Source organism: Drosophila navojoa, chromosome 2, assembly GCF_054131105.1.
Source record: "Drosophila navojoa isolate 15081-1374.11 chromosome 2, UAZ_NAV_1.0, whole genome shotgun sequence".
In the NCBI taxonomy this organism is placed as follows: domain Eukaryota; kingdom Metazoa; phylum Arthropoda; class Insecta; order Diptera; family Drosophilidae; genus Drosophila; species Drosophila navojoa.
The window spans coordinates 27,661,417-27,687,085 of NC_142890.1; the positions used below are offsets into that span (position 1 = coordinate 27,661,417).

A 25,669-nucleotide genomic window follows, 5' to 3' on the forward strand; every position below is an offset into this window, starting at 1 on the left:
AAGTACTCTCATTTGCATTTGCGATTAGTCAGATGGTAATCTGTGCTTGCTCAACAGGCGGATCAAGGTGCCCGCGATTGGCATCGAGGGCAACTACTTCCCCATTACGTCGGCGGCATTTATGCAGGATGCGCACCTGCGGCTCACGTTGCTCACCACGCATGCGCAGGGCGCCGCCAGCTATGAGCCCGGCCAGCTGGAGGTGATGCTGGATCGTCGCACACTCTACGATGATTATCGCGGCATGGGCGAGGGCGTGGTCGACAGTCGGCTGACGCGGCACAAGTTCTGGCTGCTGGTGGAAGACATCCCGGCTAGCCAGCATGTGGACAACCCGCCCAGCTACAAGGTGCTCAGCTTGCAGGCCCAACAGTTGGCCAACGGCCTGCGCTATCCACCAAATCTCTACTTTTTGAGCAACTTCGAGCAGCCCCAAGCGGCGCTGCAGCCACTCGTCCGTCTTCTGCCACACGGAGCGCTGCCCTGCGATGTCCATTTGACGACACTGCGCACTCTCTCGGAGCCACAGCTGCAACTGTTTCCGTCCGCCTCGGCTCTGATGGTGCTGCATCGCCAGGGCTACGACTGCAGCGTCAGCTCGCAGCACCTGGACATGAGCAGCTTGTGCCCGCTGACTGGCAACGGACTGGGCGCCGTTCGCTTCGGGGATCTGCATCTGCAAAGCATCGAGGCGACCAGCCTGACGGGCTTGGCCAAGAATACGCAGCCGCAAAGCTTACGCTCGCTGGCACAGATCACGCTTGAGCCTATGGAGCTGCGCACCTATAATCTAACCTTTCGCGGAGCACTGTAAGCTCCAACAGAAACCCAGACAACGGCCGCATCTAGCGAAGCCTCTATGATTTATCTCATGTGTAACAGAATCGAAAATATTTATTGTATTTATTTGATGTTTAGTTAAGGCATGGATTTATTTACTCTTAAGTAGGGACAAGTGCATGTCATTAAGCTTTATTTATGCAGCGTACACTCTTCTCCGCGTCTCACAGATTGCAAAGTACAAAGCCCAGAGCATAGTTATCGTATACCAAAACTACCTATGTGAATCTATATCCAATAGACCATTTCACTGCCCGCGAGCATTCCGTTGAAGCAATTGTAAGCTCCATAGAATTCTAAACTGTACGGTCCACACTTTGTGCAATATGTTTAACTTGTTATCAAAAATTCAAGCAGTTGATGATTCGTAAGGATATGTATTCTTTAAATTGACGTGTCTAGCAAAAGACAAGCAGATAATATCTTATACTATTTTAACTGTGCTTATCATTTATCTAATTTATGATTAACAGGCAATATCTAAATTTATTTCAATTCGAAACTTATATACATTGATTTCCTTCATTAATGTATTGCCTGTTTAATCCTAGGTAAAATTAGTAGAGCTTAATCATAATAATTCTAGCATATATATATTATATGTATGTATATCTCTGTAGCAAAAAATATTTAGCCCGCAATTAGTGTCAATTTGTTCCGTTTTAGCCACAAATACTGAATTTTTGTTGCCTTCTATTTAATTTATTTAGACTGATTAGCTTAAAATATACGCAAAATGACAAAATGAAGATCAAAAACCCATACTAATCTATGCTTAATTAGCAAATCGAAGGTATTAAGCCTTATGTCACATATATCTCAATTAAAGGAAGACACTTGGAATTAGCATAAGATTTTAACGGATGTTGGATAGCGAATGAAAAACAGTTATGCCAAATATTGAAGTACGTTTATACCCTATATTTATCATAAGGCGCCTGTTCGCTCGTTGATTTGTTTATCATTTTCTTGTATATAGTTCTAAAAGGCACGGTAAACGATAGATCTAATATTAAAACGAAACTAATCCATTTAGGCTAAGCCCAATTACCTGTAGTGCTGTACTTTATAAACGAAAACGAATCTTTGATATAAAATGCATACAAATTATATACCATAGTTACTAATCAAATAAACTAATTGTAAGGCCTCACGATTACCGAAACACGATGCAAAAACAAAAATTAGAACTGGAAAATACGTAGAATACAAACTACTCTGACGAAGAACAGAAGGAGCATTCTCAGTTGGATTTTTAGCATATATTATATTTGATATATTTGATTCAATGTAATTTTATGAATACAACGTGAATAAAGTATTAATTGAAACCAACGCTTCGTTCAAATTATAATAAACACGCTAAAATAGATATTTCCGTCGTTTCGTCCCATTCAAGCCTTTAATATTTGAATATATGGATATGATTTGTATTAATGTATGCGTAAATAACATTTACAGATCGTAAACTTAGCGCAAAAGTATGCAAGTTTTTGTTTGTGCTCAGAGCATATGCTACTCGCCGCTAGGTGGCGTAGACAAAAAATATTTAAACATGGCATTGTGAGTTCTTGAAGATTTTTGTTTTAACTTAACATTAATTAACATCTTAGAGTTAAAATAGGGCATTTTAACACACTGTCAAAAAAGTAAATGTAGTTTGATAGAATACTATGGAATGAATCATCAAAAGGTCAACAAAAATCAAAAACGTTTATTAGCCAACGAAAGATTTGGTAAACATTTCAGTTGAGCGCCGTTAGAAGGAAATAGGAAACTAATAGGAAACTAATCAACATTGTATTTTAGCCAAACAGCTTATAGACTCGGCAAAACTCAAAGCTAATTACATAAATACATTAGTTTCCCAGCAAACACTGTTAAGATATTTACCTAGACATTTCGATTAGTCGGGCACCACTTCGTACATGTTTACGCCCTTCTTGAGCAAATAGCCGCCCAAGTTGGCGAGCTCCACCAGATTAGAGATGCCCGTCATAATGCCCGCTCGCGTGCCCATCTCCTTCAGCTCCTCGAACTCGAAGATGGAGCGACCCAGCGCAGCCGATCGCATCTGCATCATGCGCACAAAACTCTGTAACTGTGATTTTTTGCTGGAGCTGCTTGGTGCCGCTGATGCCTGGCCAGAGGCGGCGCCGAGGCGGGTCTGAGCCATGCTCTCTGTCACCACGGCGATCACATCTCGCACGTGCAGCGGCGTCACAGTGCTGGCCAGATCCAGGCGGGCCCGTGCCTGCGAGAGGCCAATCAAGCCGAGCAGCTGCCTGCAAAGAGGTCAAATGAAGAAACCTTTAAAAGAGAGAACAAAAATTCTTCGCTTGTGCTCCAGGCGCTTGCTTTGCCCACTGTTCTTGCCCTTTCCTTCTTTGTAATTTTAATTATGATTAATGGTGACTCCCGGAATTTCGCCACCCCAAAACCGTTGTCAGTTACTACGACTAAAATGTGACATAAAAACCAGTTTAGGACTGGGTACTTGTTATCACTATTAGCATATTTGGCAACTTGTAGATATTATTTCTGCCTCTTATTTGGTTATAGAGCCTCTGATCTATTCTATATACGTCAAATGAATGGGCATCAAACTCGTTTCAATAAAGCTGTCCGCATGCCCTTTAAATCAGCTGCATGTGGGCGCGCATCGAGCATGTTCCAAAGCAATTTAACGGAAAACTTTTATCAAAGCATCATCTGCTACAGATGGAACAGGTGGTCAACTGGTTGGCTGGCTGGCTGGCTGGCTAGCTGGCTGGCTGGCTGGCCGGCTGGCTGTTTGGGAGCTGGGGAGCTTCGGTGCTCTGACTGACAGCACGCACCTTTCATTTGAATGGATTAATTTCGTTGTATTTCATTCTCGGCTCGCACGTTGGCGCGCACGGTTCGGTACAGCGCGACTTTCAATTTCGAGTTCCGAATATAAGTTGCGTGGAAAAGCGCATCGAATGCAGCTGCTAACGGAGGCGTAGCGCAATTTCCTAACAGTTGGCATTGAAGCGGCTTTTGTTTAATGTCTAGGTTTTCGTTGATGAAATTTTAGTTGGCCAGCGGCGAGAGATTTTTTCGCTTTCGGCCGAGTGTCGCAAGAGTCTCAATACAAAAAAAAAAAAAAAGAAAACAAACCCGAAAATATTCAAAAGTGCAGCAAATACAATTAAGTAGGTGTCGTTGTCGTTGTTGTATTATTATTATTATCTTTATTTTTATTACTGAGTGCATTGTGGCTTAGAGAGGGAGAGGGAGAGAGAGACGAACATGTGGCTGCTAAGCATTGTCATCGCCTCTTGCGTGCTCCTGCCAGCCGCGCGATGCTTCGAGATGAACAGTAAGTAATCCGTAACATCGAATTAAGTGTCAATGCCTAATATTATAATGGGGATTTTTATGGGTTTTCAGTTTTGTCTTGAGTCCGAGTCCGTAAATAAAACCCGTTCGCACGCAATGTTTTGACGGGGCGTTGTCATCGCATTAGAAACAATTCTTATTATTATGGGATGGCCGACAGTGTTTGTGTAATGCCTAGAAATTGCTCACATTATATGTGATATAATGTGTTTAAGATGTCAAGTCTCCATGCAAATCCATTTGTCTTTGCAATTATTTCCTTAACGGAATTGAATACAAAATCCCATACGAACTTAAGCACCTTATGGAGACATCTATACTATAGGTATTTTAAATGCCTCAAAAATCGAAAATCAATTTCTAAGCAATTTCTGCCCACATCATCAATTGTAAATTTCATCCTGTGATCAATCAGGTTATACAGAAATGCAATTAAAATAGCAATATAATTGTTAAATATTCCCCAAGATGCACAATTGAAACTCATCTTCAAGGCCTCACATTCTAAACGCATAATTTATAAACAGTGACAATGGAAGATTTCGCTCAGATACGTCGAGTTTTTTATCAACGTCAGATGATTTGACAGATTTTCACCAGATATGAAATCAATTTGCGATCTTAATTACTGTAAGGCGTCAAAATAATTTTCTCAAATGATTCCATCTAAATTTGTTACGTTCATCAAATGTTCCATGTCAACTGTTTGAGCTGTATTCTTGCTCTGCCCAAAATGAAATTGGCAAGTTCCCCCACACATCATCAGAACATAACACGAATTCGTATTCGTTTACGTTCAATAAAAAGCTTTTAGCGTAGATCAAAATACTTCTTTGTACGAATTTTTAGAATATTTAGATAGTATTGAAATAATTCAATTAATTAATCACAATAGAAATTCAACTTGGCCATAAATCGTTCAGCCTCAATCTTGATTTTTAATTAGATTATAACGAATAATGCATCCAATTTATATTTACTTATCCCATTTTTTACGAGCTAAAAGCTGCGAAAAAAAAAAAAATAATTTGAATAATTTGTTTGCTTAGCTTGTCAACACAAAGCAAGCATCAGATGATTTACTCTTTTAATAAATATATGCAACTTTTTGCACTCGGCGTGAAAGCCGGCAAAAGTCAAGGACCTCAGATGTGAACTCAAGCTTTTATCTTAGACGTTGGCGTTCTAAGCATGAGATTTGGCATTACTGCATGATTGAGCACAATTAGAGTAGAGTCTCTGGAGCATGAAAAATAAGTTCGTGTGCTAAGTCTTTTGAGCTGGGAATATATTTAAAATTAATCTCCATAAAAATAAACTGTAAAATAAATACTGGCTTTTAGCTCATAATTGATGTTAAGGTTTTATGGGTCGAAGAGACAAATTCTTTAAAACAAAAAAAAACAAAAAAACAAAAAAAAAATTTATCATACTTGTTTTAAATAATATTTAATTAAAACACCTTTTAATTCAATCAATTCAATCTCATGTTACAGTATTGACATCTCCAGATGAAGCAATACAAATTCAGGTTCGTGTTCTAAGTCATTCGTACTGAGTGGAGGTTTTGAACAACATCAGGTTCTAGAAATTTCATTTCTGCCAAGGTGAAACACCTTTACATTCAAGTTCAAGTTCAAGCCTGAGTCCTAAGACATTTCGACTTGGAGGCAGGAAAACGAGTTTCCTTTTACTTCACTGATCGCAGAGGAAGATTAGGCTAGTCGAGGCTACCTTGTTCTTGGGATTTTTGTGGCATTCATTATATGTATTGCATGGAAACTAGTTTTGCACCGCTGACTCATGCAACTCAGTTCCTTAACGGTTACTAATTGGCACTGCTTTCACAGTGACGCAGTACTACGAAATGCCGCAGCTATACGACTTTGATGACTACGATCGCTGCCTGCAGGAGTATGGAGACGGGACCTATTGCTTTGTGCGCGCTGAGGTGCAGCCGAATAGCACAGCGGCCGCCTGGCGCGCCATCCAGGAGATCTCGAAATATGACAGACATCACTTTGACCATCGCCAGCTCTACTTTGGGCTCTGCCTGCACAAATGCGAAGCGCAGCTGGCTGAACTCGATGCCAATGCCAGGCAGAAGTTGGAGGCGGGCCTTCTGACGGACAATGCCAAGGTGAATACCAACATATACGCATATAGTTATATCCATATTAGATCAGACAGAGAAAAACCAAAGCAACCAATGTGGTTTGACTTGAATCGTAATAAATATTAATGAATTAGCAACTTGGACGACTAATATTCTAACAGCCCAATCTTGGCTCAAATTAACACAGCCATATGAAAACGGAGCCTTTAAACTGCATTTCAATGAATGAAAGACATAACATCATTTAATTTAATTAAACACCCTAGGCCAAAACAAAGAAAAAGAAAAATCAAGATCAAGAAAAGACAATAAAACCTAAAGCCAGCCAAAACGAGACGAAATCAAAATGTTGAATGAAACCTATCAATTTTTTAACAATCAAAATTAAACGCCAGCGAATGCAAAACAAACTAAGACAGTTTATTTAATAGGCGATACACTTTAGTAGGTAGTTGTGATTATTGCTTGAAACACCGTTTTAATATCTCAATTTTCGTTACCAGTTATTCATTTTGCTTTACTCAATATTCGTTAGGGTTGATAAACTGATTTAAAAAATCCATGGACTCTTTAGTTTGGAGTCTACTGATAAGCAAATAAAATTTTTATTAGTTTATTCAATTCAAATGTCGGCCTAACACAGTGGCTATTGGATCAAGAGATGTGAGAAAATTTAATGGGAAATGTATTAAGTAGATAAATTAAGATTTGAACATATTCTAGACATTATTGAAACAAGAATTTAACGTGTAAAAAGAACTCGAGTATTTTAAGGATGAAAGAAAGACCAAATATTGAAATGTTAAAGAAGTTTTTAAGAAGATAATGACAAAAACTAAATTGAATATATAAAGTATAAATAAATTTAAAAAAATAGAATACAATTCCAAAAGTCATGCCCTTTTTATGTTGTAGAGGAAGCTATAATTTATACAGATCATCCATCTCAATATCCATTTTACGTCAAATAAATCAGTGAAGTTTCTTGTCGGGCATCATTTAGGTGCGTCTGCTGCATAATTAGGCAAAGCTAGAAATTCCAAGCTTTATGGATTGACTGAATGTCACTTGCTGCATATGCCAATAAAATGCAGCTTTACAATTTATTGGCTACACACAAAAACGCGTGGTTCCCAATCTAATGTGGACCAGTTGCATTTTGTTCAGGGCCAAGGCTGTGACATTCAATGTCCGATTTGATGACATTCGATGGGGTCTCACGTCTTTTGTTTACCTCTGATCTCTTGGTTTCTTGCGCTGCAGGTGAACGTATATGTGCGGCTTTTTGACATGGAGGCGAGCAATCGGGCGCGTTACAACAATCTGACCAACGCCTGCCTCAACTGGCGCCTTCAACAGCGACAATACGAAGTCCAGGCCCGGAGTGTTGTGGAATATTGTGATACGGGCGCAACAGCTGGCAAAGTAAACAATGAAGGTAGGTGCTACAGGGAACCAGGTTGCCTTTCCTTTGATTGGATATCTCTCAAACAGAGAAGAAGAACCTATATACCAAATGAGTTCCGTCCGACTAGTCTTGCTCTACTCTTACACCTTTCTTCCTTTCCTCCTTCATAGATGACCTGTGGAACGTGAGCTTCTATGTGCTGGTCTTTGTTCTAATTCTGCTGGCCTGCCTGAGCAGCCTCGTCGACTTGCATCTGAAGCGTCGGCGTCATGACAAAATGTTGAAGGAGCGCGACCATTACAAGACGCCGCCACGCAGCCTGGTCACGCGCCTGCTGCTCACTTGCTCCATAGCCAGGAATTGGTATCGCCTGAACCAGGAACCGAATGGCAAGATCGGACGCGAATTGCGTTTTCTCGATTGCTTCAAGTTCTTCGCCATGTTCCTGGTGATCTTTGCGCACACCAATTGGGTGATCTACGAGGGCGCCATCAGCAATCCCCAAGACCCAGAGCGCCTGCTGCACACAGCTGCCGGCACGCTCCTCATCTCCGGCTCCCTAATCACCGTCACGTTCTTTGTGATTGGCGGCCTGTTGCTGACCATCAACTGGCTGGCGGTGACTCGCGCCTTGGCGGATGACAAGCTTGGCACATGGAGCTTCGGCAAGTATGCCGCGCTCTTTGTCAAGTTCAATGTCTTTCGCTATATCCGACTAACGGTGCCCTATGGCTTTGTGGTTCTGCTGAGTGGGGTTTACTTTGAGAATGCCGGCGGCCCGCTCTGGCGGCACATTTACCAACGCGAGCAGCTCGCCTGTCGCAAGAACTGGTGGACCAATTTGCTCTTCATCAACAATTATGTGGGCACCGATGAGCGGGTGAGTCAAAATCTTGGAAACTATATATAGAAACAATCTATTTACAATGTGAGAGAGTAAGTTTCGTAGTTCTCTCTCCCAGCTCTAGATCATTTGATATCCTTTGATCTCTCCTCGAATTTTTCGTATTTGCAGTGCCTGCTGCAAGGCTGGTATCTGGCCTCGGACACGCAATCCTTTGCCTTGAGCCTGGTGGTGCTGATGCTGGGCCATCGCTTTAGTCGCTGGAGCAAGCAGATCTATGGCATTGTCCTGGGCATCTTTATGGTGCTGCCAGGTGTGCTGACCTACATCCTGGACTATTATCCCGTTTTCCTTCCAACTCCTCAGTAAGCAATGAAAATGCGCTTCGATTAAATCACATTTTAAATTGGTCTTTCGACTTTGCAGAACGCAGAAGGACTCGTTTATTGGCAACAGTCAGTTTACTGAATTCTATACGTCATTCCAAATGAATTTCGGCTCCTACTTCTGTGGCGTCCTGGCGGCCATTGCTTACGATCAGCTCTCCGCGAGGCAGTACAAACTGCGCGAGCTGCGCAGCTTCCAATTCATGTGGTTCTCGCTGATTCCAATTGCTGTTCTCTGGCTCTTTATGGCGCATCCCATCTACCAGCACTACTATGCAGAGACGCCACGCCTTTGGGGCGCCCTCTTTGCGACCGTGCAGCGCAACCTTTGGGGCTTTGGCCTGGGCATATTCGTCGTGGGCATGGCCGCCAAAGTGGGATGTAAGTACAGACACCAGGCATAAGTATTGCAATTGTAATTGCAATTAAATGTGATGATTTGCAAATTACGTTTAATTATGCGTAATTATTTTTAATTTTTATTGATTAATTTATTTCTTTGATAGTTTTATTTGTATGATCAATTGCAATTGCATGAAAATTGGGAGTCTGATATAGTTCAATTCCATTTATTAGGCAAAAATTACTTTAAAATACTTACAGTATTTTGATCAATGAGCAATGAATCAATTATAATTGTAAGAGCTGTAGTTAAGAAAACCTTTCCAATAATTTATATCACGTCTGCAATTATAAAACTATATTTCTTTCCAAGGGATCATACGCAAATTTGCCTGCCTGCCAATCTTTCGGATTTTGGGACGGCTCACATATGGCGCCTTCATAGTGCATCTCTTGGTGGCGCGAGTGGCCCTCGCCACGGTGCGTGAGCCCATTTACTTTGGCACCGGGACTATGGTAACTATTATATGTTATTTATTGATATTTATATCCATTTGTTACTCAAATCTTTCATATTGTCCTTTCAGTTTGCATATATATTTTACGTACTATGCGGCTCTTATTTGGGTTCACTTGTATTGGCCATATTTTTGGAGTTACCCGTATCGTCATGTCTCAAACTCATGCGCTAGTCAAGGATGAAAATTGAATTTGTGATGGCGCTTGCTTAAAGCTTAAAGTGAACTTAATCAAGCTCAGCTTAAAAGTTTTTAAACAATTGTGTAATTTGCAGCTTGGTAAATTATTAATTTGATGACGCTTCAAGCTAAATATATTGTGTATGTAATATTGGAGCTTTCAGCAAGTGTCAACATTACTTACACTTTATTTTTATTTATACTAAAGATTTTACTTTTAATGAAACCTAGTCTTAAGTAACTTAGCCTTAATAAAGTCGATTAGCATAACACAAAAATCCATTTGACCGTATCCCGCTATCAAATCGACAATTATCGAATCTAATCGATAATACAAAACTACTAAACTTACCCCATTCCAATTTGGCTCTGCTCATGCTCCACTTCGCTGCGGCGGCACAGCTCCAGGAAATGTCGCCTAATGGCTTTGGTAGCTGCATCGCTGAGCAGTGGCTTGACATTATGGCGGGCGTAAGAAAGGAATTTCTTAATTAATATCGGCGGCAACAGATCCAGTTCGCCATGCTCTTGGATGCTATGATCCAATCGCTTATCCAAATCATAATCCTGCTGCAGAATACTGTCGTCATCATCGTCTTCGTCAGCTTTCGGCTGAGCAGCGGGAACATCATTCAAATTAATCTCACACATGGAATCGCTTTTCTTGGGCTTTAGTACGAAGCGTGCAGCGATCTGGGAACGCTTTTTGGAGCCCGCGTGCAGAGCTCGCACATGCTCTGTGAGGGATATATCACGCGTCTTTGACGGCCTGTCCAACAGCACGTAGACCAAATGAAACTCTTTTAGCAGCGCAGGAGCAATCCGTATATTTTGCAACAGATAGCGGGACTGATCGTACTGGCCACGTTGAGGATTCGCACAGGCTATGATCGCTGGTTGCGCGTCGTAGGAGGCAAACGCACCAGGCAGTACCACATTTAGCTGACCCGCCTGCATAGACTGCAGGAGCAACGTTTGCTTGGAGGCCAACTTATCCACGCCATCCACCATGCAATGTCCAGCCGTGCTGGCCGTGAGCAGTGCGCCTGCATCCATTGCCCGCTTGCTGCGTCCGCTGAAGCTAGTTCCCAATTGATTACCCGCCTGGCTGCCACGCTTACCACTTACGAAGCCGCCTCGTTCGGAAATCTGTGCGCAATTCTGTAGCAGCTTGGATTTACCAATGCCCGGGTCGCCCACAAGCAGCACATTGATTTTTTCGCCGAGCAACGACAACAGGCAGGCTGCTTTGGCCATTTCGTGACCGTGCAGCTCCGGAGCCAGGGATTGCACCAGCAGCTTAAAGTTATTGGGCTCCGAGTTGATCATGGAAATGACTTTCAGATCACGTTCGCTAAACTCCGGCTTAATATGAGATGCCTGCTGCACGCTACAGGCTCGCAGATATGCTTGAGTATCCCCGCTCGCTGCGGCCGCAGATGTCGATGGCTGCTCACTGTTGTCACACAGCTCTCGCAGCTTTAGGACGCCCGTGACGATAATCTCCTGCCCCACTTGCACAGAATCCACCAGATCGTGGCGCAGCTCGATGTCCAGTTCACCAGCAAGTGTATTATCATAGTCTGTCAGCAGTGAGATGCTCGTCTCCTCCAGCCGTATGATCTGGCGCACTGAAAGTCTCGTATAGGGTGAGTTGCGCAGCGCCAGAAAGTTGTCCTTGGCACTGCAGAGAGGTTTCATGCAGTGATATGGACGCGGTGAGTAGGTTCCACGCTGGCGCAGCGACTGTTCTGTCTGGCAGCGTGTGCACCGGAAGGCTTGCCAGGCCTGCCCACAGGTGGGTTCGCCAACACTGCTTACAATACCTCGCACTGCGAACATGCTGTCCACACGAGCGTGGCTTATGCTGCTGATCAGCTCCACTGGCACAAAGTCTTCGGGACGTACGTAAATCTTGCGTGTGCGTCCACGCCGTGGTACATACGTATCCTTGGTGGTTACCATGGGCAATATGCTGTCCGCCGCTTCATCGGCAGCTACGTCGAGGCCATTGTTGACGACAACTGTATGCATGGCCATGGCCACTGCAGACAGTGTGCGCAGTGGCTTTTTCTGCAAATCCTCTTTCAGTGTTGGCCACACTAGCTTTAGCTGCTCGTCATTGAGGATTACCGGCGCTGAAAGCAGGAAGTATCCACTTTGACGTATGCGTGCTACATTATATATTAAGGGATTACGCTGATAGTGCGCTTCGACAGCTACGATACGCTTAGCCATCTCGCTATCTGCGACGTACTCCTCTCGCATAAAATACAAACGCCAACCAGGACACGCGCGAGGATTGTCCACAAGAAGACTGCGCACCTGTAGTGCATCTTCTGGAGCAACATAGTTTTCCGGGCGCAAGTAACTGCAATCAAGTGACGCATTAGTGGCACGTTTACGACCAGCACCGATCTCGGACCGAGCACGATTCCAGCCTCGTGGCTGTGCAGTGTCTCTGCTAGCAGAATCTTGATCTGGTCCCGCCTGGCGATTCCCACCAGCAGGAATGACGCGACCATTTCGTCGAAAGTAGAAATAAGGGCGATAGCCACCACCACCACGTGCTTTTCCACGAACAAATCTGGAAGCTCCACGGCTTGTGGGTGGACTCATTTCTATATAAAACCAATGTAAATTTTAAATCTATTTTGACACAAGTTTCGCGCTTTGCTTCTTCTTCTCACTGATATAGTTCGCCACGAATGCATATCAAGGAAATTCTAATCAAACTATCGATGTTTTATTTTAAATTGAATGCATGTATCGATATAAATAATATTTAAAAAATTATAATGAATATTTAAATTACTGCTTCGTATTGTCATCTGATTGAAGTATCTTCATATCACGTTCCATCATATCTACCTGTGAGGGTAAATAGTGCTTAAAAACAATTTTAATCTTAGTTTTTAATTCCAAAAATGTTTCCAGCAACAGTTTTTCTTCCTCCTCATTTTGGGCATGAAACCCCTGCAACTCATGAAAAAAATTAAGGCATCCGTCAAGTAATTTAACTTGCTTAATTTGGAGTTCAGCCAACTGTTTCTGTACAGCACTGATCATTATTATATGGTCGTCAAGACGCGTTGATATTGTGGCAATAGAATCCAACTGCATCTTATGTGGATGAATATTATCTGATGATTCCGCACGTACTGAGCTTATTTCGTTTAGATTATTTACATCGATACCCGTATCATTAACACATTTCTTCTTCCTGGACTTCGGATCAGATGTAACGGTATTATGTTTTGATTGCTGTTTTTGCTCCTTCGCTTGCTTCTTAAGCGCAGCCTCGTCAGCTAGCTATAACCATAAACACTTGCTTAGAATGTAAGATCGTTATACTATAATTACATTTTTGTCACCTTCTTTTTAGCAGCTTTCGATTTATTTTTCTTTGCCATTTTAGAAAACGCCAAAAACTGAGAATGAATTCTTATCGTTCTAACATATGAAAGTTATATTATTTACGAATGCAAATATAAATGACATTAAATGCCCAGCCCGCCGTCTATTTCATTTCTATCGATGGACTGCACAAAAGTTTGCTTCAGACAATGAGCGCGCTATTTTAAAGGAAATATAACATATAAATATATCGTAAAGTATATCGATAGGTTGACAATTTTATTCATGGGCATCTCTTGGTATTTCGGGATTTTTAAAATTCGGTTACACTCTTAATAATTTGCAGTGGGTGTTTGCTCAAATAATTTATAGAAACCCGAAAACTTTAGTTAAAAGCCGCAAATTATTTTATCTTAACAATGCCGGTGAGTACATGGGTTGAATGCCATACTCACTAAATGAACTTAATTAGAATCATTGATAAAAGCGAGCTTTTGTCGAACATCTGGACCACACACAGAGATGGCTACATATAAAATTCGTATCCATTGTTTACATATTTTCTAGGCATACCACTCGCAAATTAAGGACTTTCGTCAACAGGTAGGCAACATGGCCATTCTACCATTGCGTACCCAGGTGCGTGGACCAGCCCCATCTACGAATACGGAAAATGATATTATTGATGAGTCACTTTATTTCTTCAAAGCAAATGTATTCTTCCGGACATACGAAGTGAAGGTGTGTATTGGACTACAGATTAATAAAAATGCAACACTAATATATTTAATATATTGCTTGTAGTCGGAGGTGGATCGAGTTCTAATCTATGTTACGTTATATATAACCGAATGTCTTAAGCGGCTGACACGTTGCACTAGCAAGGCCCAGGGTCAACAAGAAATGTATAGCCTAGCTATTTCTAAGTTCGATATACCCGGCGAATCAGGTTTTCCACTAAATTCGGTCTATGCCAAGCCTCAAAGCTCACAGGATGCCGATCTTATGCGACAGTATATTTTACAGCTGCGCCATGAAACAGGCAATCGTGTGTTAGAGAAGGTATTTAACACCGAGGATGGCAAGCCAAACAAATGGTGGACTTGCTTTGCGAAGAAGAAGTTCATGGAGAAGAGTTTGGCCGGTCCAGGACAATAAATCGAAATGTATTTTATTCCAATGTCGAATTGTATTATTTAGTATCGATTTTTTATGCGAATACAATAACCACATAAATGTGTCTATGTTATCAGTGTTACCCGAAGTTCTTTAATTGGAAAAACATTTCTAAACAAAAATCTAATATGTACAGAGAAGAATTAGCGGTACAGATGATCGGCTTGTAAGTTGGATGCAATCTCTGATTCCCATTTATCGCCATTGCACAAGAGCTTTTCCTTGTTGTATAGCAATTCCTCGTGCGTCTCCGTCGAGAACTCAAAATTTGGACCCTCAACAATCGCATCGACTGGACAGGCCTCCTATTAATTAAAGAATTATTAACCACAATCAAAATGTAATCTATATGTATAAATTACCTGACAGAAACCGCAATATATGCACTTGGTCATGTCAATATCGTATCGAGTCGTGCGCCTGCTGCCGTCAGCACGCTCCTCGGCCTCAATAGTGATAGCCTGGGCGGGGCAAATGGCCTCACAAAGCTTGCAGGCAATACAGCGCTCCTCGCCGCTTGGATACCGACGAAGTGCATGCTCGCCACGGAAACGTGGGCTCAGTGGCCCTTTCTCGAACGGGTAGTTAATCGTTGCCGGCTCTTTGAAAATGTGTGCCAGTGTTACAGCAAAGCCACGGAACAGCTCGCCAAAAAACATTGAGGTGGCAGCACGATCTGTGATAGCATCCAAATCCATGCTCAGTTCCTTGTTGTTAACGTAAACATAGCCCTTGGGCACAGGCACTATGTCCTTGGCTTCCTTTTGGGCGGCAAACAGGCGTGCGCCGTTGGTGCCAAACATGCGCTGACCTGATTAGAAATCATTATATTATTTTATTCAAATACTAAACTTGAATTTATTGAAGATTTGTTTTCTCTATGACATAAGGTTACATAACCTCATTCGATTAAATGAACCATAATTGTGTTTATTATATTGTATTAATGATTACCACTGTGCTTTTACTAACCATTACGCGAGAGTGTAAAAATTCGTACTGTTAGCGACATGTTTGCGGCGCACAAATTATTTGTCGGAAAACAAAATTACAATTGTTTTGTTGTGGTATTTTTGGCCGATAGACAACTGCTCTACCAGGGATGAAGCGACTCTGCAGACTTTTTCGATAAGTAATAAAATGTCAAATGGATATCGAATGTGCTTGTCAGTCCGATTAGTATTTGTTTAAAAGGCAAAACAGTCAGTCAGTCAGTCTTGCTAAGCCGAAGCGTCCTTTTGTTCGAAAACTCTTGAATATTCTTCTAATGAAAACTTAGTGTAATAATTACAAGTACTGCGTATATATGCCAATTACAAGTACTGCTTATATATAATAATAATATAATATTAATAAGTTCTTTTGTGCCGAACTGAAGGTCAATTACATTCGCATTCCAAAAGGTGACGACATCACTATTTTTGTTTACAATTTCACAAGCAGACGTAAGCATGTCGGATCTTTCCTATCTCGAAACGATTTCCAACAAAGAGCTGCACGCTAAATGCCTGGAACATGGACTACCAAATATACCGGTCACCGATACTAGTCGCAAAGTAATTTTGCGTCGTTTGCGCAACACTATTTTAGGCACGCAAAGCAACAAAACTGCTGCCACAAAGACGCCAAGACGTGAAACCGTGCACAGCAGTAAGACGACACCGGCAGATGCCACAAAAGCGAATAAGTCGCGATCGGCAGATAAAATTCCGAGGCACAACAATATCATTAACAACACTCGGCGAACTATTGCAGCCACGCCTCAGGAATATTATCCGCTAGAAAGTTCGTCTGTGCGTTCTGTAGAAACAACAACAACCGTGTCCGATGTGGGCTCATCAGAAGATGATGATTACTACTACCAAACAAATACACCAACAAGCCTTAAGCCCCAGCGAGATGATTCTCGTCAGCGTCGTTCTGTCTCGCTAAGCAAATCCGGCGTATTAACCACGTCATACACACGCGAAGTGGAGAAGCCACATTACGAGGAAGAACCCGACGAACAGCTAGAAGAGCCACAAAGCTATACCTACCAGCGACCTGAGGCGACTACTACAGCACCTGCATTCAAGCTACCCGTATATGAGCAGCACGTTGAACGCAGCTATCGCCCAGAGCTGTCCCGGCAAAATTTGACCCAAACACAGTTGAACTCAACCAGCTATGAAGCACCTAATCAATTCAATGAGATTCGCATGCAGCAGGCGTTTCGCAATACTTACAGTGGCTCGGCGGCGCCTTTCAATATGGCTAATGCAACAACATCAGGAATACGACAGCGTCCAAGCCATGTAGAAACCGGATCTGCCAGAGGACGCTTGCCCACGTACAATGTGAACACATTGTATCCCCAGCTAAATGATTTCTATGATCAGCACAACGACTCTGTTGAACCGATGGACACAGATACGGATAGTGAATCCGAGCCGGAGATTCAACGCCAACCCCAGCAGCAGCAGTACCTGCATCAACAGCAGCGTTCTTCTGGCGAATCGCCCTACTTGAGTCATTTTTCGCGCCAGCTGGATACAAGGAAGAGGTCCTCACCGTTGGCCAGGCCACAAATACGTACAACGATTCGCCAAGAGGATCCAAATGCTACCAGGCAGAAATTTCGAGAGCTGATGGAATCCCTAGATCGTCAATATAATCTCAAGTTTTATTTCTGTCTAACAGTGGCAGTCATATTAGCCACGTTAATATATGTGATAGTCACTCCCGCTGTCTGAAGCAACACGAGAACATATCTATATATGATTATACATGAATATTAATATATAAAAACACTGTATGTAAAATTATTATATACAGAACATTTTTACATATTCCATATGAATTATTTCTGGAAACTTCTCGACTTTTGGTCATGGTTTTACTTAAAATATTCTCGTGTACAGGCAGTGTATTAAAATTGTTATAAATGCATATTAGATAAATAACGAACAAACAATTGATAACTGATTCTAAATAATAATTTCTGACTGACATGATGAAATCTGAAGCATCTCAAGAGATGATCCCAAATATATTTGATTTTTGATGTAACTTACTAACTTAATATTCTCTTCCCATGTTTCTCGATTAGAGCATTTTTCTTCTTTTTGGTTATCTATAATAATATAATTGTAGCACTGAATTTGGTATTTTATTGCTGCTATTAAACTGTTAAATAAAACCAAAAATAAAAAATAAAAATAATTGACTTGCTGTCAGCATTTTTTTAGGCTGGGAAACCAGAATACATTTTTAGTTTCAGAAATAATGTTGATATAATTTTAAAACAAACTGCAGCCTTTTGGTTATTGACGATATTTTGCTTCTTTTCCTATTGAAAACTGGATTTTTTGTTTATTTTTTCCTAAATATTACATACATTACTGTGAAAGATAAATTTGTTCCAATGAAAGATCGAAAATTTATCGTTAGCCTTGCCTTTTTTAAACGATGTTTTTCATTAATAATCGTTTGCATTTTGTTTTTTATATTTATATATATATATAATTAGAAAAATGTACTACATTACAATTATTTTATTAAATAAACTAGTTAAATGTAAATCCTTTTGTTTTTCAGTATCTTTGTTTTCTTGTGTGTGTTTCAGTTATCGGATTTAGTCTTTATGCTAATATTTACAGGCTATTTTAGAGTTGCAACACAAACAAGTGTAAAATCGTAAAGCTTGAAGGGGACGTGGATTAAAAGGAAAATGCAGCGTGGCGGATCTAGGCACGCTGGAGCGATATGAAGGATATCAATATGACTGCATTAAGAGGTGAAGGAAAAAAACACAAATAATCCCTGGCTCAACAATGGCTCTATTTAAGCTCTGTTTAATTGAAATGGAACTTAAATTGGAACGGCGAACCGTGCTGGAAGTGTGCAAATGGATCTGCGCCTCGGAAACCATGTTGATTGCTCTCCGGGTCCAGGGGGTCTTCGCCGTTGTCGAACTGACGCCGCTTCTCTGGATCTGTGAGTACTTCCTTGGCCGCTGCAATATCAATGAACTTCTTCTCTGCCAGCTTCTTCTCCTCATCCTTGAAGTTGTCCGGATGCCATTTCTGTGCCGCCTTACGATAAGCCTTTACAATCTCCTGTTTGCTGGCATTGCGTTTCACGCCAAGTATTTTGTAATAATCTCGACGTTCCGCCTGCTTTTGCAGTTTCTTGGCCTTCTGGATGCCCTCCTTGGCCCGTGAATTATTCTCATCCATTTCCAACGCCGACTGAAAGTCGTGTATGGCATCATCATACATCTCACTGCCCATCAGCGCCTCGGCCCGATCACAATACAGCTGTGCATCTTTCATAATGTCCAGCGCATGCTTGCAGTGAGACAACGCTTTGCCGTACTGCTCGTCTGTGGTGTAGCAGGAGCAGAGCAGCTTGTGCGCTTCATACCGTATCATAGTCTCCTCGGGCTCGTGCTTGAGAACCGCTTCGGCAGCAACTATGCATTCGGGTGCCCGTTTTTCCTCTCGTGCCGTCTCTGCTGTCACTAGCTGTTTCTCCACTTTGCGCAGTTTCTTGTAGAATGGAAAGCATAGTTTGTGCTCGGGATCGAACTTGAGGCATTCGCGAATCTCCTTCAGCGCATTAGTAGCATGTCCAATATTATATAACAGCTGTGCTATATTATAATGTCCCTCTGTGCTGTCCTGCGACAATCGATTCACCTGTCGCAAATCCGCAATAGCCGAGAGTGGATCATTTGTCTTTAAATAGGCGTCAGAGCGGGCCTGTCTAAAGGTCACTGACCAGGGTGAGACCTCTAGCAATTGTGTTATCATGCCTATTGCATTCTGTTCATCATTATTGTTTAGCAGGCGCTGCACGAGTTCCCACTGCTCCTTGGCTGGCCGCACTCTTGCATAGTGTTCGAGGACGAGACTATTTTGCGGCTCCTCCCGCAGTACAAGCTCAAAGTCCTGCAGTGCATGATCATAGTCTCCGCTCTTCATGTGCACAATACCACGCTGACTACGCGCTGCTGTAAAGTCGGGTTTAAGCTCCAGCACTCGGCTGAAGTCCTGAATGGCAAACCGGGTCTTGCCCAAGGCAAGGTAAACGGTGCCACGCTTGAAGAGCGTCAAATAATTGTTGGGATCACCCTCTGTAAATTAATACGTGTTCTAATTTCAAGCGTAATAATGCAATAATGCCCTATACTTACCTACAGCTGCATGATAATGCGTCAATGCATCCGAAAGTTGTCCGCGTGCCAGAAAGTCTTTGCCTAGCTCCAGATGGTTGTCGATGTCTGCCTGACTCGCCGATGCCGCATCAGCGCCTGCATTGAATGACGTGTATCGTAGCCGTTATTTTGTTATTTGTTATCAATGTATGAAAAATGCGATTAAAGATTAATTTAGAGATGGACTCGTGCCGTTATTGTTAAAAGGTATCAAATTTGTTGACTCGTGGTATTATAGGGGACATTCAGTGGCATCTCTGGAAAAACTGCAACTTACCTTCCATGAAAAGCTCCACAAGCAGCAGCAGGACGCAGGCAGCCAATTTCTTTTCACTGCTGCCAAGCAGCAGCAGATCGCTCAATGGCAAAGCCATTATGCGTGTATGTGTAAGTGGGTGTGTTTGTAGGCGCCTTAACCAGTTCTTACTAAGCGTCTTGGCCAATTATTTTTATATAAATGCGTTACACACGTCACACGTTATAGCGTGGCAGCCAGCGTCTAGCTCTTCTTCCGATTGTCTATGTATCACAGCTGCTAATCTTTACCGTTGCACCTGCTTACTAGGTGCTTTGTTTGTTGTTGTCGCACTTTCTGAATAGTTTTATCCGTTTTTGGGAACAAAAGAATGTTATAAACTTAATCGTTTATTTGTTGAAGAATCATATAAATAGTACTATGCAATTTGTTGCTTTATGTACATTTCGATCGGTAACCGACTCGCTATTACACTTTAGCAAATACGTTTGCCTAAATTTTGGTAGAACTTGCTGCTTAAAAACCTAAACACTGACGTGTTATGCGAGCTACAACAGCCCAAAAAACAGTGCTGCCAGACATCTTAGCGGCATCTGATTTTAGCAGCTTCTGGCAGCTCTCTGAAGAACAGGGCTGTTATTAATACGTGGTTCACCGAACCACTTGCGATAGTTATCGCTCCCATATTTTAAATCAAACGTTAAGTAAACATATTAAAAACTTCTATATAACGAACTCGAATTCAGTAAATGTACATATATTGCACTACCACACTAATATACATGATGTTATTGATATAGCTTAATATATGTTTCTTCTCATAATTGTAAATGTAAATATGTGTGTTTAATTATCTTCTTTTTTTTTTAAATAAATGCAATATCTTTTTTGAGCATTATATTAAATACATTTTTATAACATTTTTCTATCACTAAAATGGTCATGTATTGTGCATTATGTGAGAGACATAGACATATGTATGTTTGTAGGTATTGTAGATTAAAGAAATGGATGGACAAAATACTTATCATGTGAGCTTAAATGCGGCTTTTAAGGAAAATAGATTTAGTTTGATGAAATTTGCCTACAGAGCATAAAGCTTTCATACAACCGTACCCTGTGCATGATGCATATTGAAATGTGTATAGCTAAATATATGAGAGTAGTCTTATGATAGGATTTAATGGAGGGTCTACGATTTAAAAATTCTTTGTTGGGCGTGACTTTTTAAAAGCGGTTTCACCCTTAGAGTATCATAGTGTTTCTTTTGATGCTTTGCTAATGGAATAATTGTATAGTATTCTTTCTGCTGTTCCACTTGGATTCTATATCATTGGTACAATTTAGTTAATCACAATATTGATCAAATCATCCAGCGTATCCTTTGAATGCGACTGGTCGCCATCATGTGCCTTCTTCATGTGAGCTGAAATACAATAACAATACAGTTTATATACAAAAAACATTTAGTTGATTTCCATGCCGAGAAAATTTACTTTTAAATTTGATATGAGTGACAAATCGCTCTTGGCACAGATCGCATTTATAATAGGTATTGCCTGTGTGTACACGTTGATGCAACCGTAATGACTTCTCGAACAAATACGCCCGTCCACAGGTCTCACACTTGAAATTCTTCTCAAGAACTACAAGTATATAAATATTATATGCTATATATTAAAAAGGTAATTCCATTTCGGATTTGTATCCCAAGTTAAGACATCAAATTTTACTCACCTTCATGACTTCGCATATGCTGAGTCAAGACATATTTCAAGGCAAAAGCTTTGCCGCATACATCGCACACATTAGGCTTTACATTGGCATGGGTCTTCATATGCCACTTAAGATCCTGAGCACGCTTATAGCGCTTGGAGCAGTGCGAGCAGGCATGCAGCCGATCCGTTGAGTGGACAGCCATGTGACGCTCCAAGGCGGACTTCATGTTGAAACGTTGAGTGCAGCTGCTGCACTGAAAGAGTCCCGTATATTGTCGTTCCCGTTTGCACTGGATCACTCGCTTATTGTTGGCAATGATCGGAGCTGAGGAACTCTCACGCTGAGCATGCTCCGTGGTCATGTGTTGGATGAGCTCCTGCTCCGTATCAAACTCCTGGCGACAGGACTGAAACATACACTCGCTACGCTCCTGATGCGTCAGATTTTCGGTGTGCATCTCAAGCATATGAATGCGCTTCTCCACATAGGAGGCAAACACTTTGTGGACGAAATTCAAGAGATAGTCAAAGTTAAAGTAAACATCGGGAATCTGTGGAGCATAGCATTAGTTTATGGGGGTGTTATGTAACAACAACTGGGTATTAGTGGCTTGCATGCGGCGCTTCAGGGCTGTGGAAATCTTATACTCGTTCACAAAGTGGTCAAGATGGCATATGGGTATATGGGTAATATATAGATGCGAAGTCGAATGGTATACAATTTGACAAGATATGATAAAAATTTTGACATTATGAATTGAAAGTATTAATTTTCATACATAATTGTCGAATACGGATTAAAGATTACTTTCAAACATACATTTTTAAACGGTGAACGAGTATTAGGCAGTCAGTTGGATACGATTGCTGCATTATTACATTTTTTTTTATTATGCAAGATTTTCGTGATATTTAAAATATTCTAAGGCTAGGAATTAATAAAACTTGGACAAGATATTGTTTTATATATTATAGTATGTATGAACTTTTATTGACATGCTTCATTTTTTTAAGTTTTCTAATAGGAGTATTAAAAAATAGCTAAGCCATGTTTACCCTTAACTTGACTAACACAGAACAAAAAGCAGCAGATAGACTCCTTCAAAGTTTTTGGGTTCATATATCTTTAAAGCGTTTGCGATGAGTGTTTTGATGATGCGACAGATGTTTTATTTTGAATTAATAATGAACACTTATATTTGGAAAGTCAACTTTCCTTTGTGAGCTGTGATTTAAAGCTCACAAAATGAAAAATCTTGACTTTAGCCTAAGCACTTTAAAGTATTTAGAGATCTCTTTAATAATTTTCATATATGGGCATTTCCAAACAGAGCAGATTAAAGATTGGATTACAGATCGAAGTAAAAAATAAAACAAGAATATAAAAATCTTAAATTTATGATTGCGCCTGGAACTGCCCATTATTATATTAACACAAATTTTATGAGAACTCCCAATTGATATTCTAAATATGTTTATAGTGCTTTTTTATTTCCAGATTCAACTTACCCTCAGTACAGATGGCACATTTGAAAGGCTTCTCTCCGCCATGCTGTCGATAGATATGCCAACGAAGGGTTTTTACATGTATGAATGCTGTGGAAAATATGTGTATTTGACTATGTGAATATATATGTGGGTTACTGTGTCTGCATTATGTCAAATCTTATCTAGATTTCGGTGTGTAATTATGTGAGAATGTATGTATGTATAGGTATGTTTATGTATGCCTCTATTCATTTATTTAAATATAAATTTAATTTAAAGGCAAGTTTTGTAAGTTTTTCGACCAAGCCAAAACTTTTTTCTTACTCGCTATTTAAGCATATTTCTTACATTCTGTTTTCTTATTTCGCTGGCAACTTCTTTTATTGTTGAACAAAGTTAAAAAGAATACTTTCTGTTGCGTAATGTTTGTGTGCGTCTATATGTATATGCATATATTTATTTATATTTATAAATAGGCGACCCACCTTTACCACAAAAGCCACAATACTCGCTCTTACGGGAGCCCTTTGTGTGGGTGGCCTCGTGACATATGAGATGTCGTTGATTGATGAACAGCCGGTCACAGCCGTTGTGACGACATCGGAGCTGACGCTCCGGCTTGTGCCAGTTCATGTGGTAGTGGAGGCTTTTGCGCGTAAAAAATCGCTTCTCGCACATGCTGCACTCGAAGTCCGTGTCCGAGTGGTACTTCTCGATGTGATGGTCGAGATTGTGGCGGTCTCCGTACTTTTTACCGCAAACTTCACAGGCATAGTGCTTGACTACATGAACGCTCTTCATGTGGACGGTACGCGATGCTGTGTCTTGAAAACATTCAGTGCACTCCGGGCAGTTGTAGGGTTGATCTGGATCGTGGCAGACGCTGATGTGCTCTAGTAACAAATGCTGTAGCTCGTAGCTTTCTTGCGGCTTGTAACAGAACTTGCAAGCATAGCTTATATTCAATAAATTACAATCTGAGCCTAAGTTGGCTTCTTTATCTTCTGCCTGCAAGGATTCGCTTTCGTTAATACTAATGGTTTCCACAAAGATTTCAATGGGCGCGGGCGATTTGTCCGCATTAATGGCAGTGGTCTCTGTTGTTGTCGTTGTTGCTGTTTCTGCTACTGTATATATTTTCGTTGTTGCTTCTGAATCATGAGCTTCAACTTCAATGCTTTCTTCATGTCTATCATATAGTAAGTTAGCATCGATTTTATCAAAAATATTCGAAAGCTTTAATTGTGCGTCCTGGCAAGCAATGCGAAACGTGTAAACGGAACAGAACTTTGTAAAGCAATCGCTACAAATTTTTTGTGGGAGTCCATCGTTTGGAGAGATCTAGACAATATTAAATCGATTCACAACAATAATTTCAGTGAAAGGTATATAAAGTCATGGTAAACGTACTTATACAACGTTAATAACATTTGCTATTCTCAAAATTCCGTTACCAAATTAGTTATCGCTATAGCCAAATTGCGTACTTCGATCAACACACACAGATCACTGAATGTCGATAAATTGATGGTCTTATCGATATTCCATACGCACCGTTGCACGATCAAAAGCTTACTTAAAATGCAGTGCACAAACTTTCACAAAGTAAACTGCACTTTGTTTGATTTGATTTCCGACTCTTTAGCATGGTCTCACCTGTAATTTCCAGTTAACAAACTCTGCGCGAATTTGCGCCATTTCACTCTGCCAGCGCGTTGGATGAAACATATCCAGCCAATAATTGTTGCCATTTTCGAAATCGCACCTTGCACAGGTGCGACACGTTTCCATGGCTGCAGTGGTAAACAAACTGAGCAGTCAACATCAAACCTCAACGCCCAGCTCCGAATTGCAACAGTCAGCAGACATACAAACATGCACACTATTTGGGCTTGCATGTACATATGTAAGTGTGTATGTGTGTCAGCATTTACATATGTATGTATATTTATGGCTTTGTTTTCGTGTCCATGTAAAGTTATGCAACTTTAGGAATAACTCTAAACACACAACCGCACACATAAAGCTTATGTTTTTGGCCACAGCTGGAATTGGCTATCAACATCTGTTCCATTTGCAAGCTTAAGCATTTGGATGCTGCGAGTCTGGACCACTTCACAAATATATGTTTGTGTTCCTGGATAACTATTGATGGGAGCAGTAAATAACGGGATGATTTTGCTACATCTTTACTCAAAAGCGAGATGTTTTCTGTGCCACACTCCCGCCTGAACTGACCTTTGCTGTGTGTGCTTAAGCGAGTCTGTGTAGAGATTGAATTCCCACACATACACCCACATGCCATCACACGCACACAGAATTGCAACGGGCGCATGTGTCGGTGTTAGCCCACCCCAGCTTTTGGCTCCGCTCAGCTGATTTGCTTTGTTTGTGTACTTGCGCAAAACTTAGATGGCCAATACGCCAAAGCTTCGCAAATTGAAAAACAAGCTTGGAGGGAGCTTCTCTTGAAGGGGAAA

At 41.1% G+C, this 25,669-nt stretch overlaps 9 protein-coding genes across 17 annotated transcripts in view; 4 read left to right on the forward strand and 5 right to left on the reverse strand.

The window, feature by feature from the left end:
* Positions 1 to 2,175, forward strand: part of alpha-Man-IIb (alpha-Mannosidase class II b) — a 26,240-nt gene extending 24,065 nt beyond the window's left edge. For all 3 annotated transcript variants that reach the window (XM_018112977.3, XM_030384457.2, XM_018112978.3), the window contains exon 6: positions 58 to 2,175. In XM_018112977.3, the coding sequence (XP_017968466.1) occupies positions 58 to 814 (757 nt within the window). In that variant the 3' untranslated portion in view covers positions 815 to 2,175. The remainder of the gene's footprint in view (positions 1 to 57) is intronic.
* The window catches only part of rec (minichromosome maintenance 8 factor recombination-defective), a 17,553-nt gene extending 4,853 nt beyond the window's left edge, over positions 1 to 12,700 (reverse strand). Inside the window, exons 1-3 of one of the 3 annotated variants that reach the window (XM_089256662.1) lie at positions 10,350 to 12,700; positions 2,734 to 3,125; positions 2,088 to 2,675 (exon numbers count right to left, since the gene is read on the reverse strand). In XM_089256662.1, the coding sequence (XP_089112788.1) occupies positions 2,747 to 3,125; positions 10,350 to 12,616 (2,646 nt within the window). In that variant the 5' untranslated portion in view covers positions 12,617 to 12,700 and the 3' untranslated portion in view covers positions 2,088 to 2,675; positions 2,734 to 2,746. Of the gene's footprint in view, positions 1 to 2,087; positions 3,126 to 10,349 lie in introns of those variants that run through there. The other 2 variants (XM_089256663.1, XM_018113419.3) reach the window with 2 other exon arrangements.
* Positions 3,638 to 10,264, forward strand: LOC108660131 (O-acyltransferase like protein). 3 transcript variants are annotated; one of them, XM_089264495.1, is made up of 9 exons: positions 3,638 to 4,031; positions 4,092 to 4,183; positions 6,054 to 6,343; positions 7,583 to 7,757; positions 7,898 to 8,607; positions 8,743 to 8,936; positions 8,998 to 9,338; positions 9,673 to 9,815; positions 9,887 to 10,264. In XM_089264495.1, exons 2-9 carry the CDS (start codon positions 4,114 to 4,116, stop codon positions 9,989 to 9,991), a joined length of 2,028 nt encoding a protein of 675 aa, XP_089120621.1. In that variant the 5' UTR covers positions 3,638 to 4,031; positions 4,092 to 4,113; the 3' UTR covers positions 9,992 to 10,264. The 3 variants fall into 3 exon arrangements, with proteins under 3 accessions (XP_089120621.1, XP_089120626.1, XP_017968909.1); XM_089264500.1 differs by having other exon boundaries at positions 3,638 to 4,016; positions 4,071 to 4,183; XM_018113420.3 differs by having other exon boundaries at positions 3,638 to 4,183.
* An 82-nt stretch (positions 12,701 to 12,782) lies between the features above and the next one.
* On the forward strand, positions 12,783 to 14,534 carry Arpc3A (Actin-related protein 2/3 complex, subunit 3A). Of its 2 annotated transcripts, none has more exons than XM_089256684.1 (3): positions 12,783 to 12,876; positions 13,922 to 14,095; positions 14,159 to 14,534. In XM_089256684.1, the coding sequence occupies exons 2-3, from the start codon at positions 13,967 to 13,969 to the stop codon at positions 14,510 to 14,512; spliced, it is 483 nt and encodes a 160-aa protein (XP_089112810.1). In that variant the 5' UTR covers positions 12,783 to 12,876; positions 13,922 to 13,966; the 3' UTR covers positions 14,513 to 14,534. The 2 variants fall into 2 exon arrangements, with proteins under 2 accessions (XP_089112810.1, XP_017968912.1); XM_018113423.3 differs by lacking the exon at positions 12,783 to 12,876 and adding an exon at positions 13,625 to 13,779.
* On the reverse strand, positions 12,795 to 13,512 carry LOC108654716 (uncharacterized). The gene is made up of 2 exons (XM_018106266.3): positions 13,372 to 13,512; positions 12,795 to 13,309 (listed from the first exon to the last, which is right to left on the reverse strand). The coding sequence occupies exons 1-2, from the start codon at positions 13,408 to 13,410 to the stop codon at positions 12,809 to 12,811; spliced, it is 540 nt and encodes a 179-aa protein (XP_017961755.2). The 5' UTR covers positions 13,411 to 13,512; the 3' UTR covers positions 12,795 to 12,808.
* Positions 14,535 to 14,600: 66 nt separating the features above from the next.
* Positions 14,601 to 15,661, reverse strand: ND-23 (NADH dehydrogenase (ubiquinone) 23 kDa subunit). Its single transcript, XM_018113422.3, has 3 exons — positions 15,503 to 15,661; positions 14,893 to 15,341; positions 14,601 to 14,835 (listed from the first exon to the last, which is right to left on the reverse strand). The coding sequence occupies exons 1-3, from the start codon at positions 15,540 to 15,542 to the stop codon at positions 14,674 to 14,676; spliced, it is 651 nt and encodes a 216-aa protein (XP_017968911.1). The 5' UTR covers positions 15,543 to 15,661; the 3' UTR covers positions 14,601 to 14,673.
* A 71-nt stretch (positions 15,662 to 15,732) lies between these two features.
* Positions 15,733 to 17,528, forward strand: bocks (bocksbeutel). The gene has a single exon (XM_018098087.3). It carries the CDS (start codon positions 15,982 to 15,984, stop codon positions 17,260 to 17,262), a length of 1,281 nt encoding a protein of 426 aa, XP_017953576.1. The 5' UTR covers positions 15,733 to 15,981; the 3' UTR covers positions 17,263 to 17,528.
* Positions 17,529 to 18,003: 475 nt separating this feature from the next.
* P58IPK (dnaJ homolog subfamily C member P58IPK) lies at positions 18,004 to 20,597 on the reverse strand. Its single transcript, XM_018113658.3, has 3 exons — positions 20,005 to 20,597; positions 19,707 to 19,823; positions 18,004 to 19,646 (listed from the first exon to the last, which is right to left on the reverse strand). Exons 1-3 carry the CDS (start codon positions 20,099 to 20,101, stop codon positions 18,364 to 18,366), a joined length of 1,497 nt encoding a protein of 498 aa, XP_017969147.1. The 5' UTR covers positions 20,102 to 20,597; the 3' UTR covers positions 18,004 to 18,363.
* A 241-nt stretch (positions 20,598 to 20,838) lies between these two features.
* LOC108649080 (uncharacterized) lies at positions 20,839 to 25,459 on the reverse strand. 2 transcript variants are annotated; one of them, XM_018098080.3, is made up of 6 exons: positions 24,846 to 25,459; positions 23,675 to 24,530; positions 23,211 to 23,297; positions 21,721 to 22,200; positions 21,480 to 21,629; positions 20,839 to 21,409 (listed from the first exon to the last, which is right to left on the reverse strand). In XM_018098080.3, the coding sequence occupies exons 1-6, from the start codon at positions 24,978 to 24,980 to the stop codon at positions 21,327 to 21,329; spliced, it is 1,791 nt and encodes a 596-aa protein (XP_017953569.1). In that variant the 5' UTR covers positions 24,981 to 25,459; the 3' UTR covers positions 20,839 to 21,326. The 2 variants fall into 2 exon arrangements, with proteins under 2 accessions (XP_017953569.1, XP_089112811.1); XM_089256685.1 differs by lacking the exon at positions 23,211 to 23,297.
* Between the last annotated feature and the right edge of the window lie 210 nt (positions 25,460 to 25,669).

Coding starts and splice junctions, on each gene's coding strand:
- LOC108649080 (XM_018098080.3), bottom strand. CDS start 24,980: ATGGAAACGTGTCGCACCTGTGCAAGGTGCGATTTCGAAAATGGCAAC. Junction 23,298..23,674: donor TTGTGGCTTTTGTGGTAAAG/GTGGGTCGCCTA, acceptor TATTTTCCACAG/CATTCATACATGTAAAAACC. Junction 22,201..23,210: donor ATGTGCCATCTGTACTGAGG/GTAAGTTGAATC, acceptor TCGTCCACAAAG/TGTTTGCCTCCTATGTGGAG.
- LOC108660131 (XM_018113420.3), top strand. CDS start 4,114: ATGTGGCTGCTAAGCATTGTCATCGCCTCTTGCGTGCTCCTGCCAGCC. Junction 7,758..7,897: donor TGGCAAAGTAAACAATGAAG/GTAGGTGCTACA, acceptor CCTCCTTCATAG/ATGACCTGTGGAACGTGAGC. Junction 9,339..9,672: donor CATGGCCGCCAAAGTGGGAT/GTAAGTACAGAC, acceptor TTTCTTTCCAAG/GGATCATACGCAAATTTGCC.
- P58IPK (XM_018113658.3), bottom strand. CDS start 20,101: ATGGCTTTGCCATTGAGCGATCTGCTGCTGCTTGGCAGCAGTGAAAAG. Junction 19,824..20,004: donor TGTGGAGCTTTTCATGGAAG/GTAAGTTGCAGT, acceptor CATTCAATGCAG/GCGCTGATGCGGCATCGGCG. Junction 19,647..19,706: donor GCATTATCATGCAGCTGTAG/GTAAGTATAGGG, acceptor ATTAATTTACAG/AGGGTGATCCCAACAATTAT.
- Arpc3A (XM_018113423.3), top strand. Junction 14,096..14,158: donor TCCGGACATACGAAGTGAAG/GTGTGTATTGGA, acceptor TATTGCTTGTAG/TCGGAGGTGGATCGAGTTCT.
- ND-23 (XM_018113422.3), bottom strand. CDS start 15,542: ATGTCGCTAACAGTACGAATTTTTACACTCTCGCGTAATG. Junction 15,342..15,502: donor TTTTACACTCTCGCGTAATG/GTTAGTAAAAGC, acceptor ATTTCTAATCAG/GTCAGCGCATGTTTGGCACC. Junction 14,836..14,892: donor TATATTGCGGTTTCTGTCAG/GTAATTTATACA, acceptor TTTAATTAATAG/GAGGCCTGTCCAGTCGATGC.
- LOC108654716 (XM_018106266.3), bottom strand. CDS start 13,410: ATGGCAAAGAAAAATAAATCGAAAGCTGCTAAAAAGAAG. Junction 13,310..13,371: donor CGAAAGCTGCTAAAAAGAAG/GTGACAAAAATG, acceptor TTATGGTTATAG/CTAGCTGACGAGGCTGCGCT.
- bocks (XM_018098087.3), top strand. CDS start 15,982: ATGTCGGATCTTTCCTATCTCGAAACGATTTCCAACAAAGAGCTGCAC.